At 37.2% G+C, this 13506-nt stretch overlaps 1 protein-coding gene across 1 annotated transcript in view; it reads left to right on the forward strand.

Moving 5' to 3' along the window:
* Positions 1-13506, forward strand: part of rngtt (RNA guanylyltransferase and 5'-phosphatase) — a 92817-nt gene that overhangs the window by 66364 nt on the left and 12947 nt on the right. Inside the window, exons 13-14 of the mRNA XM_032585648.1 lie at positions 2321-2421; positions 10180-10246. Coding sequence (XP_032441539.1) covers positions 2321-2421; positions 10180-10246 — 168 coding nt within the window. The remainder of the gene's footprint in view (positions 1-2320; positions 2422-10179; positions 10247-13506) is intronic.

The raw sequence follows: 13506 nt of genomic DNA on the forward strand, positions 1-13506 counted from the left end.
TCGCAAACGTATGACTAATCAGTAATCTTCTGATTTTTTTTATTTTATTTTTTTTTTTTTACAAATTTCTGACTCTACAATGTCAGGGAATATCTCAGTTTTAATATTGGAAATGCATGTCTTTTATCATGAAAGATTTAGGAATTCAAGATTAGCTAATTCAAGATTTCGAAACCAGATTTTATCTCAGTTTTTTCTTGTAAATATGTGAAATGATTCTCAAAGTTTAGAGTTCTTTGGCAGAAATGTGTTTTTCTGTGCCCAAATGTCTTTACTTTATCTACAACTAGCCTAATAATTTGTCATATTTAGCTTTTAGAAGTGAAATAAGACATTTGCTAATGCATTATCTGGAGGCTTCCATTTTTTCCCCTCACACTCTGAAAGTCAAAACCCCTGACATTCTGATTTGAAGCAGCAGGTAATTTCTATGCAGTGGCACCTCATTACTTGAAAATGAATGTGATAGACGAGAGATGTGCTCCTGAAGGCAAGGTCGACACAGACGGTCTGTTGTTCGCTTCAGTAATAAACTTTTTTTATATGCAATCACTTATTGACTAGACCGACAATAGTAATGAAAGAGCAAGTGCATCAGGCAACACATTTTCATTTAGAGATGAATTTGAAGGCTGTCTGTTGATTCTACCTGCAGTCTGATAGGCCTTTCATAACGTTGTTGCCATGGTTCCTCTGGCATGGACTCATTTTGAGAAAATATCACTTTAGTTTAAAATGGTAGCATACAGATTTTAGCATGCAGGGTTGGGAACAAACCTGAATGGATCCTCTTGAACTTTTAGTTTATGCTGTTGACAACTTTTAAATATTTTTTTGAGTTTGTGGGGCTCTTTATTTGCATCACTTTGTGTGATTTTAATTTGAAATGCTACGTAGTCTCCATGTAAAGCATTGAAAGTGGCTTTGAAGCTTACATAAATTTTGATTTGATGGCGTCAACTAGCTATAAAAAAAGACTGTAGCATGTTTGCCACGGAGTTGCATCACCTCATATATTCAGAATAGTGTTTGGAAGCTGGTTTTCCAAATGGTTAAACTTTTCTACTTCTATTCATTATATTCAGCTCAGCAGTTTGAGGCATTCTTTGTATTTTTTTGTTGTTGTTGTACAAAGTACTGTCAATTTTGCATCACTACTATGCATAATCAGAGGTATTTAATTCATTTGCTGATACAAAGTCCTAGTCATATGCTAAAAAAGTGAATGCTTGAAAGTTCCCTTTCAAAAATAATTTATTTCACTTTATCAGGAGTGCAATGTCCTCATTAAAATTAGGATGGTGTATTATTTTATACTAACTTTAGACTTGGAATCTGGAAGCTACAAATCTCCAATCTGAGAGGTTGTTTTAGTGGGCTAATATTTTTACAAGCTCTTCCAAATGCCTGCATCCAAAGTTCCCCCTTAAGAAGATTGATGCATATGATACAATGCCTTTAAGGGTGATTATTTGGACACTGTAGGTACATGGAAAATCAAGATTGCACATTATAAATCATGCAGAGAAATATTCACTACCTCCAGTGTTTTTGAATTCAGGGTTTGCTCATAAACTATTGGGCAAAGAATCATACATTTTAATTTTAATCTCTAGGTAAATTGGCTTTACGTGGTTCAGGGAAAGGTGTGTGAAAGTGGCTTGAGTTTTATATAATCCAGAAAACACAACAGCTCCACAAAAGCCGGTTTTCGGTGTTTTTTCTGCCTTAGTGGCCTAACTTTCCACCTGCTTTCCACAGGGGCGTATGAGGGCAGAGTCTAGACCCTCTTTACTTTTTCATGTGCTGTGACACTGCAGGTTCTCCTGAGGAATCCTGTCTGTTTTCTCACAAGTTCTCTCGCAGGAGACTTCTGTTACCTGGCAACCTGACAGTGACAGAATTTGGTCATCTGTTCCCGCCTCCACCCGTCGTCATGCCTTTACATTCCTCATGTTTCAGTGCGCTTGATTCACATCCTTCGAAATGTCAGGCGCACATGAATAATCCAAGCGGCAGAAGGAAGGATGCGGTCTCATACTGTACGCTGGTGCACGGTTAAACATAGTTGTGATGTAAAACCTGGAGTCAGGGTGAATCATTGTGCATAAATATTTGTATTCATTTCTTTCAGCCAGATATTACACCAACAGGACTTATTAGTAGAGTCCATTTTATAGGGGTTTTCTTTAACTTTCACCCCCAAAAAGGTTCTTCAGCGATTTGGTTCTTCACCGTGTTGATGTGTCAAATTGTCGGCTGATGTTTTCTGGAAAAATAAATCCGTTCTATAGTATAAAATTTGTTGTCCTTTCTACAGAGGTACAAAGCTGGGAGATGTGATGACATCCTCAAGTGGAAGCCTCCCAACCTCAACTCTGTGGACTTTCGCCTCAAGATCACCAAAGTCGGAGGAGAGGGGTGAGTGGCTGTTGCCAGGACAACGCTCTGCCTGACAAATCCAATAGCACCTATCATTTCGTTACACACCAGGGTGTGCACACTAAGAAAGCTACTCTTATATACACACATATGTTGAAAGCTCTGGATATATCTGTCCTAAAACCACGTTAAATTTCTTTGACGTTAAATCTTTCTTTTTCATTTTATGTCTTTTCTTCCCCCTTGGGGTTTAATTTCTTCCGCTGCAGTACAGCCACACTCTGACAAAGATAACTTCTGTCTCCATCATTGCCTTTGTGCACCCGTTTGCTATCTTGTGTCAGGCACTTTTTACTTGCTGTACAAACTTTGTCCTTCTGGTTCTTTCATTTTTGTGTGACATTAATTATTCATTTCCAGTACTGCAGATTCAAGCCCTGCTCCTGATAAACATAAATGCAGAAAAGCAATTTGGTTGTTAAGAAGATAATCAGAACCTTAAAGATATTTTGGACCACACAAATACACTTTGGAGTCTAGAAATGCAAAGCTATTGTAAAAGTAGGAATGTGTAAAAACTTTATGTAGTGCCTGATGAAGACGAGATGCTCATTAGCAATTCTAATATTGGAATATGTCAATAGTGGATGATTATGAAGTATATAGTCAGGATAAAAAAGCTATGCATTTTCAATGTTAAAAAAATCTTCTGAACAGCATGGAGGAAAATGTAGCAATTTCTTTAGAATACTTTTTTAAGTAAATTTTTTATTTGAAATATGGGAGATACATGAAGAACAATATTATCTCTCGACAGTAGAGTGGATGAGTTGGATGAGTGTCTTCATAACATCTCATGAGTTGCATGACATTTACTGCAGTTCTTGCTTTAAACTGGGGATTCCACTGGACATCAGATCTGCCTGTACTCAGTAATTCATAGAGGAAGCATTATTTTCCTAACAGACAATTCAAATAACAAAGTCTGATCTTAATATATGCCACAAAATAGAAACAAACATGCTTTCAGACTCTGCTGTTCCTCCTGCTTCGTGACGATCACTTGAGGACAGAAACGAAGTATATACCAGATGTTGGGGCGCATTCACAGCAGAATAGTGTAGCAGATTCTGTTCAGTTGGGAAGGGAATGCCAACAATTTTCACACCTTCATTTTGGTTTAGTTCATCTTTACTCTGCATGTTTGAAGTTTGACTTAGCTGATTGCACAACCTCATGTACCCTTAATCTTCTTGAACAGTAGAAGTAAGGCTTACCTGTGGAATAAAATAAATAACTTCCCTACAACATGTTACAGGCCCTAAAATTGCTTTCCTCTGTAACTTTGTATTTTAGTCAATAAAACTCGCAGCAAATGAGGAAAGATTTAGATGACCAAAAGAAGAATGACCACATATGCCTAGAAGTACTGAATGTCAAATTAAGTACTGCTTAGATGATGCACCGAGTTTTCCTCTTCTTTCACAATAATCTCTGGGTATTTGTAGGCCTGAAGCACAGTCATTTCTTTAGGTACACTGCTTGTTAACACAACTAGTTAATCTATCACGTCTCAGCAAAATAAAAGCTTTAGGGATCTAAACAAGATTAGCACATCTGGCTGAGGTTAATACTGTTTGGAGGTAATTTGGCAAAATCCAGTAGGTGAATTGGTTGTTGGAGCCAAAAGTGCGGATTTGCTGAAAGTTCAAGAAATGGACTGAGTGATTTGAGACATGCTGATTTTTGCTTTTTAACTGCACGGTAAATTAAACCACTAGTGCATTTGAGCACAACCCCCAAGAAGCCAATAGTCTGGTTATTCAGTAGACTGTTCTTTTCTGTCGACTCAAAGCACCATATTGTCCCCCGTTGTCTGAGTTGTTGTCATCTTTCCTCTGAGAGCCTTTTGACCTCTGTGACTGTTCCAGCTCTTTAGCCATGAGTGAGCCCACCTCCATTTACCAACAACAGACTTTGAGGATGACACCAGGGCACAGTCGCTCATTCTACTCTAAAAACGGCCAGCCTGTAAGCATCTTTACTCCTCCCCTGTGTGTGGGAGAACACAGACAATCATTGTTGCCATTTCAGATCTTTTTTTATTTTTGATATTTTCCCAAAAGATAAATTTTGCTGGCAGAGTACCGATCACCAAGACTTGCTTAGTATTGGTGTAGGCTTTCAGATCTCTGCTTAGTTGCTGTCTGGAAGGGAGAGATGGACAGACTTGTTTGGAGGTAACAACTGTTTATTCATCAGCCCACACAATCAATCCTTGAGCACATCTTGTTGCACCACTGAGGCATACAGCCTTGAAAGTTTTATTACCTTTTCTGAAAGCACGCACAGAGGCAGACAGTGATTATTGTGTGGCAGTAAGAGGGAAGAAATGGAAAAGGATAAAATGGAAATATTGAGCAATTGCAGAGACATTGCCAGAATCCTAATTAAGGATGGTGCCTGAAGTATTGTATAGATTTCTGGATTCATTTCTAATTTTGGCCAGTATTCCCTCAGAAAGCAGGATGAGTAATGGTTATATCATAGTTCATTAGATGCGCTGGGATTTTAGGAGCTTGGATTGCTTGAATTACCTCTCCCAAGGCTGTTGCCCAAAGCTTCTCGTACCACCTTTCTATTCCGAGGAACCGGTTCCATTACAGCATCACGATCCATATTTAGTCTGCAGGATTCTAGACAAGTACATGCCCTGAAAAAAGCATTAAGGTGAGCTTCAGGGCAGAGTGAATTCAAAACCTTGCCTCCAAAGTGAATGAAATTAGAAAATTGAGAAGAGGCTGGAAGATTGAGGGAAATTTTTTATGCTCCAGTTTTTCTAACGCAGCAAAGAACGATTCGATTTGTAAAATGTAAGATGGCAAGAGAGATGGGTTTCTGACATTCATGCGATCTAGCAGAATCCTGCAGAACAAATCTGGAGCCAGACTTTGAAGTCTCTGTCATTATGAATAGATTTACTTCAATCACTGCAGAAGCCAGGTCTTGATCACAGAGAATCACATTTTTTAGAATTTTGTTATATAAGGTGATAGCAACATTGTATGCATTTAAACATTTATAGGATGATTATTGAAGAGTCAATAGTTTAATAATACATATTTTATAATACTTTACATCTATAGATACAAATCCAAGGTTTTTTTTTTTTGTTTTGTTTTTTCTCCCCTCCAGGGGGTCTTTTGTGGGCTCTAGTGTCCCTTAAATGAAAGTAGGCTGACAGGAAAGGCGGAAGGAGAGGGGGGAAGACATGCGGCAAATATCGCCGGGCCCTGGAATCGAACCCGCAACTGCCGCGTCGAGGACTCAAGGCCTCCAAACGTGGGTCGCGCTATCCCCTACGCCACCACAGCACGCCCACAAATCCAGGGTTTTGATTGAGGCCATAGACTTTATTTATGTTCTATCAATTAAGGTTTTCATACCTGACGGTAGATGAGTCTTTGTACAATGATAATAAGCTCCTATATTGAATTCAGCCAGAAAACATTGATTTCTCCCTACATGTCAGCCTCATCCACAAGTAGAAGAGTTAAAATATCTTGGTGTTTAGGGTAGGGGATCAACATATACAGTATCTGTTACTGGTCTTTGTACATTTGTATCTCTATTTTTGTCTATATGTTTAGTGTATTTATTGGAAATATTTTTGTCTTGTAAACTACATTTTAATATTTGCACTATTTTGATTATGTCTGCTGGATTGCATCTGGAAACAGCAGCTTTTGTGTGTTTTTTCTATTATTCACAGTTCAGCAAAGGGTTCCAGTGATGGGGTCTTGCACATCCAAGATGCATATAAGGAGAGACAGATAGCCTTTGTTGTCCAAATAGGAAGGTGTCTGAATACCCACACTGCCTCTCAGTCTGCTTACTACAGTACTGCAAAACAACACTTTAGTTAGAGTGTTCATTGGTCTGCTTCTTTTTCTTTTACATTGAAATTCAAGATGAATTATGGCAGGAAGAAAATCTAGCTGACGCTTCACTGATGTTTTGAGGAGCGTGAGTTTGATGACATGACCTCAAAATTCTCCAGATCTCAGTTCAGTCAAGCATCTGTGATATGTGCTGGAGAAATAATCCATGAAATCTCTACCTTTCAACTTAGAAGACTCGGTCAGGGTTGTTTTTGTAGAGAAAGGGCCACCAACACACCATTAGGCACGTAATGACACTTTCTGGTGCTGGAAGTAATTAGATAGTGTTCAAAAAATGGCTTAATAAAACCAATCTCCGGCTGAAAGCCATCAGTTAAAATGTCTGTGCCTCTGAAAGGTAATTTGCCTGATAAATGTTGGTAGACGAAAGATGTTTAAACCTTTTAAAGGCAAAGGTGCAACAAAAATAGCAAGAAAACTTTACTATTACTTTAGTAGGCTAATCATTTAAAGTGGCTCCACCTTGAGCATCAGCTCTCCATTATTATTCTCTAACTGAAAGTGCACTTAACGCTGTGTACTGCAGGTAAGACTCTGAATATTTATGCCTCTCTCAACGCTACTTAGAAACCCTGAGTTATACACATGATCATGACTCCAAAATGTTATACTCCTTCAACGGTAAAGTAGTTAGATGATGCTGTATGGTTTTATTCCTCAAAATTTTAATTTGAATCATATTTTGTTTATTGTCTGTTTAGTTTTACTTTGATAATGGATTTGCTTAAGCAGCCTGATAAATCCTTAGACCGAGATATTTGCTGGCATTTACCCACGTGTTGTTTACAACAATTTATCTCAACCTTTCTTTAAAGAAAGTGGATGTTTTCATGTAATTTCAAATAGCAGGTCTTAGTCCCACTTTGATCCTGAATCGTTTTGTGTTCAAGTTGAACGTTATGCAGCGAAAGAGCTTGCAAACATCCACACAGCAAGCTTCTTCTGGTGAGGCTTTCTTGATTTAGCCGCATTTGTTTCAGTCTGTATTCCAATCCCTTTGGGAAAACCTCATTGACTTACTGTTGTTTAAGGGAAGCTGTCAAAATGAAGGTAATTTCGTTGTTTGTGAGTGCTACAGATTCCTGAAGCCCTAGAGAGGGTGTTCAACTATTGATGGAAATGGACTTTTCTTGGCACTGGACAAAGCACATTAAAGTATGCCTATTTGCCCCCCTTAATGTCTACTGCTGCTTCCTTCCTCCCCTTGCTAGCTATCATTACGCAGGAAGGGGGTGAGAGCGGCTGGGAGGACGGTCTCCAATTTCAGCTCCATTTGAGATCGGAGAATTAGCTGGACCAGACTGCGGAGCTGCCCTGTTGTTTAGATGTCCATTTGGCTTTGCATCCCCCTCTATTTCTATGCTAAAAATGGGTAACTAATATAAAACCTGAGTCAGTGTTTGTAGAAACAGTGCCTGAAATAAGCTGCAGCCACAATTAGTTATCTTTTTATGGTGGGCAGGGGAAGCAAATACTATGCGATTAAGACATCTGTTGGTAATCTGGGAGGTACAAACGGTTTGTTCTGGAAATATTTGGAAATTGGCTTGGTTGTTATTGTTGTTTTGGCCATCGCTCCCAGTATTGACGTATCACATAAGAATTTATTTTTAGTCTCTTGGGGGGGTAGTTTCAGTTCCTGTCTAGTCTCCTATGTGTTATCTCTCTTTAGGAAGGCTCCCATTGCATAAACCATTGTTTCAGCAGAGAACGAATTTCATAGGCAGTGACAAACACACTATTTGTTCCGATTTTATGGGAACAAATAGTTAACAACATATTGAACCCACAAAAAAGGCTATTATCTGCAAACTGGCCTTACAGTAATTTGATTAACCAAAGAATGATGCTTCTCTGAGGTCCTGAGGTCCCATCTTTATTAGATTTTTCCTTTTTTATGGAATAATTTTAGGTGCTCTGTTTCTTGTAAACACTTTTAGGTTTTGACACATTTAGCTCACAGCCTTTCATAATTCCTAATTTTTTCTTTGAGGGCAATGCACATTTTCTATTAATAATTCTTAGTGACTATTTCTTTGTGAACTTTTAGCCTACACAGCTGCTCTTGTTTGTACCAAAACACAATTTTGTTCCCTTTGACCAAAATAATATATACCTATGGCAAATTTAGGATCAAAGCAATCTGCAGTTTACCTTTCTTCTTATTCGTAGTAATATTAATGTTCTGGAGTAGCCTGGCTTCTGTCCTTATTTGAATGTGATAGAGAATGTCAATAATACCTGAATGTTAAGGTAATAATGAGGAGGCCTTCCAGCCTCAAAGATTTTGAGCTCATCACTGAAGACAAATCATCAAAATACCAAGGGAAACATTCAAAAGGTGCTCTGCAATTAGAAAAAAAGTTTTATTTCTGCAAAGCAAATTAAAGTTTTTCCATTGATTATTGAAAAAGGACTAAAGATGCTTTCAGGTGCCAAATTAATTTAAATGAAAATTAAAAACATATTAAAACAATAATAGTCCTTTAAGACATTTTTCTTTTAAGAAATAACTCTTAATTTCTATCAGAAACAAACCTTGAGATTGAATGAACATAATTTTAAATCTCCAGTTTCTTAAGGATATGAATAGTTTTGTGATTAATTGTAGCTCCCAAGCTGTCTCTTTGGCATTTGTGTTGTTGTATCTAAAATCATAGGAAGTCTTAGAAGTTGATCTAGGAATGCTGTCCCACTGGAGTTCAACTGTTACACATCAGAAAACCAGTAAGGTTTTTTAGCAGGATAGCTACTATTATCAATAAAAGCTGGTAAGATACCTACAAATCAAACCATTTTATGATGGTGTATGGGTATCATTATTATTGTTATGAATTTTATTTTTAAAAAAAAAGGTAATAAAACTGCTCAGATCTTTGTTTTTGTTTTAAGATTTTTTTACACTATAGTTACACCTAATTTGTTTATCATCAATGTTCATTTCCACTTAAAATATGAGAAATTATTACCCTTATTCAAACCCAGACATTTCTAAGCGTAGATGTTAGTCATTGTAGCTTATAACCACAGTTTATTCCATAAGGTTATAAAAATTTTAGTCAAATGCTCAGTTTTATGCCTGTCATAGCAAATTGATGAAGGGTCGAAACAAAACATTTATTTGCACACATATTACCTCCAACTTTGCTTACTGTTTGATTTTACAACTTGCAATTCAGTATAAACTGCTGGTTTAATTTGTAGCTTCTTTGCCCATGAGGGGTTAATAGGTCTGCGTTAAGTTACAGAGACAAAAGAAAATCCTCTGTTAGTGTTTAGGTAACATAATTGCTCCAAAAAGCAGCGAGACATTAAAACCCTTTGTACTTGTACTCAATGTCACTGTAAAACATCGCACAGAAGCCTTTTTATTGTTCTGGAACAAGTTGATCTTTGTTTCATCCATCTAACGAACACGTTCATGCTTCACAAACCAACCTTTTTCTTTTTTATTTTGAGAATTTCTGTTTTCTTAGCATTCAAATCCTTCACCTACTGCACATTTTAATCTCATTAAAGTTTTGAGACCAGCCAGCCCTCACGCACAGAGAGTACTCTTAAAACCAGTAAGTTCTGTTCTTTGTGTTGCAGTGCTGTACTGTAAACATGCCCATACTGTAGTTTACTCTGTGGGTAGAGGGACATCAAGCTGTGCAGAGACACAGAAGGGCTCAGTGAGGTGTAATCTCACATCCTTATCATTCTGTTACTAGCTGGTAAATGGAAGTGGAGTAGTGGTTTCTTTCCAACGCTGTTAACACTCACATACTTCGGTGTTGAGATCCTGTGCTGGGGGAAGTTGCTGGTGTTAACCGTGATCTTTTTGTCTTTCCAGGCTGTTACCACAGACTGTCGGCTTGCTCTACGTTGGAAACTACGATAGACCCTTTGCAACGATGAGGGTGAGAACATAATTGTGTTGCTTTGTTGGATTCATCTTTATGCTGACAATCCAAAAAGCTTCCTTCATTCTACTCCTCCTTCTGCCCTGTTTTGAAGTTAACTGCTTTTAATTTAAATGTTTGTGCTGAATCAATCGATTCATTTGATTTGCCTAAATGATTTTTTTTTCATGAGAAGCTCATTGCAATTTCATTGTTAAAAAATGATTACATTGCTGTGCTAACATCAATAATGCCAACAAACACAAAGCTATACACATTTGGTGTTGTTACAAACACAATCTTAGATGTATTTTTTGGGAATTCTTTGTGATACAGCAACATGATAACACATGAATATCTTTGGATCAGACCCATTTTTTTATAGTCTGACTGTATTTTATGGTGTAGGTCAGGGGTGTCAAACTCAAATACACAGTGGGCCAAAATTTTAAATTGAACAAAGCCGCGGGCCAAGGTTGAACAAATGAATCTTTTAATATGGACCCAAACAAGTTTTGATTTAACAATAAATATTGAACAAACAAGGCTTATATAACTTAAAAGTGCAGGCGTGCAAAATTGAGTTGCTAAAAATAATAATAAAACATATAAATGGAATATTAAATAAAAATTGAATGCCTCCTTTCTGAGGTAAATGTCAAAATTAGCTTCGTACACAGGCTAATAAATTTGAAAATAAAATAACATAACAACTATGAATAAATCATTAATTAAACTATTAATAAACCATTCAGTCCTTGGAGTAACAAGAAAAGGTGCGTAGAAAACTTATTTATTGCTCATTTGCGACACACTCTGATGCAGCCAAGTCAGATATCTGGCATCTTTTCTTGGATGCCAGTTCATCAATGTCGGGGCTCAGAGTTTGACCTGAGGAAACCTTCATTATCGAACAAAGGTGTTCGTCAGTCAGACGTCTCCTGTGAGACGTTTTCGTCATCTTCACTGAGGAGAAAAGTTGCTCACATACATATGTAAACAGATATTCTGTCTCCCACCTGTCCAGAAAAGTTCTATTTTCTGCCTTTCTTTTCGCCATTTTTTGGTAGGGTAACACAGTGACAGCTGTAGTTTGAGGCCGCAGTGTGGTTTGGGGGAGAGGCACGGGGATGCGGGGTGCGCGGGGGCTTTCACCGAAGGAGTGCGCAAGAAGACGGATCACCACCTTCCTAATACATCCATGTCCGCTACCATAAGTGCTACTGACACAGAGGAGGAGGCGTGTCTGCCTCTGTCCTGATTGACGCGGCAAAAAACAGCAGAGCATTATGGGATTTGTAGTATAAGTGGTGAATGTGGCGTCACAGCGTTGCCACTGTATAATACCGGCGGGCCAGCTCTAATATTAATTTGAAATTGTCTCGAGGGCCAAATATAATTACACTGCGGGCCAAATTTGGCCTGCAGGCCAGAGTTTGACACCTATGGTGTAGGTGATTCTTAGCCCCAGATTGAAGTTATCTGCAGTTTTTATCAGGTTTTCATTCCAAATTTGTCCTGTATTTAGCTTCAGTCATCATCTTTAATAATAATAATAATAATCTCTGAGGCCTTCACAGACAGGCTGTTTTTATACTGACAACATTGACTATTTATTAAAAAGGTTAACTTCTGAAGCTTTTTATTTCACTGTGTTTTATTTAGAGGTATCAGAATAAATGAGTTCCACAGTTGTACATTAATGTGCTTCTGTCCATCTAATAAAAACAACAAAACACATTTAAGTTTCTGGTTGTAACATCACAAAACATTCAAATGAAATGTTATTTTGCTTTTTGAGCCTTCCCAATAGGGCATTCTGTCAACAATAATAGTGCATTGTTATCATACAAGAAGAAATATTTTTGTATAAATACTCTTTAATATGCCCGTTTCATATGAAATACTAGATATATTAATGCTTTGATAGTAACTTAAAAATATAAAAACATGGGCTACAAGTTTAATGTGCTTTTGAAAAAGCTACATTTTGCCAGACATCTTTGCAATATTTAATATAACCTAGCTGTTGTTTGACTTTGCAAGAGGTTTAGAAGTTCACCTGTTAAGCAGTTTCTGGAACAAAAACAAGTCGATGTCAAGTTTATTTACATGTCACTTTTCCAACAGTTCGTACTGCACAAAGAACTTCACCAGCTAGATGCAATTAAGGATAAGTAAAGTACATGACATTGGTACAATCAATTATAAAATAGTTAATCAAATATTACTACAAAAAGAACAACTAAGCAAGTGTTTGGGTAAATTGTGCCATTTCTAAAAGCCATTTCCCATAACAGCATATTCAATACAAACATCAAACATTATCAAGTAGAACATTTTTATTTGATCTTTTTTTGTGATTGTGGTATAATTATAAGTTTAGCTGCGTTATTTAGTTTTCTACCGAACTAACACATCACCTAACATGTGTACCGCATTTGAAGAGCAGTAAAATGATCATTTCTCCATACATTTTATCCCAGTCAGCAACAAGAATACAATCTTATCATTTTGCTGCCAGTTTTGCCAATTTTTAACATCTAAAAACTCAAACTCCAGCAATCAGTTTCTCTACAGTTTTGAATTTGGCAGTCTGATGGCGATACCCAAAGGAAGAGTAATATTATGATACATACGTTCTGTTATTACAAGTCTTTTCTGAAAATTGACTATTGTTGATGAGGTACTTCTACAGGGTGTAGTTTGTTACTATTTAGGAGCACAATCCATTAAAGTTGCAGACTTCTGTTTCTGTTTGCTCCTTAGTCTGTAATTTGAAAAGTACTGCAGTCCCTTTGCTGTATCAGTTTATATATATCAGTTTTCATGTCGCTATTTTCTAGTAAAATGTTATTTACAGCCGACCCAAGTGCTAATGTGCTTTAAAAATATATTGATTACATGTTAGCAGAGGACAAGATGACTTGTGCTTTCAATCAGGAAGCTGTTCCTGCTAAATCCATCACCTCTGCACAGTAAGAGTGTGAGTTTGTTGTCTGCTGTGAGCCACCGCATTGTATCTTTGACATTGATCTCCTTCCTTGTGGGCATCGCAGTCATTTTGAAGCTCCGATTAGATGCAATTTGAGGAACATTCGGCTGACATCTCATCGAAATGCATTTGGCTGCCAGTGAAAGAAATCAAGCCAACCTTTCTGTTATTTGAAAATATTACGTGATTTTCACAAAAACTTGTTTTATTGAGGTAATTTTTCAAACTTGGCTCCTTTATTGTGGTAATTTCTGTTGTTTCCTAAAGGAAATGATTTTGGAAG

The sequence above is a fragment of the Xiphophorus hellerii genome, chromosome 15 (assembly GCF_003331165.1).
Source record: "Xiphophorus hellerii strain 12219 chromosome 15, Xiphophorus_hellerii-4.1, whole genome shotgun sequence".
NCBI lineage: Eukaryota > Metazoa > Chordata > Actinopteri > Cyprinodontiformes > Poeciliidae > Xiphophorus > Xiphophorus hellerii.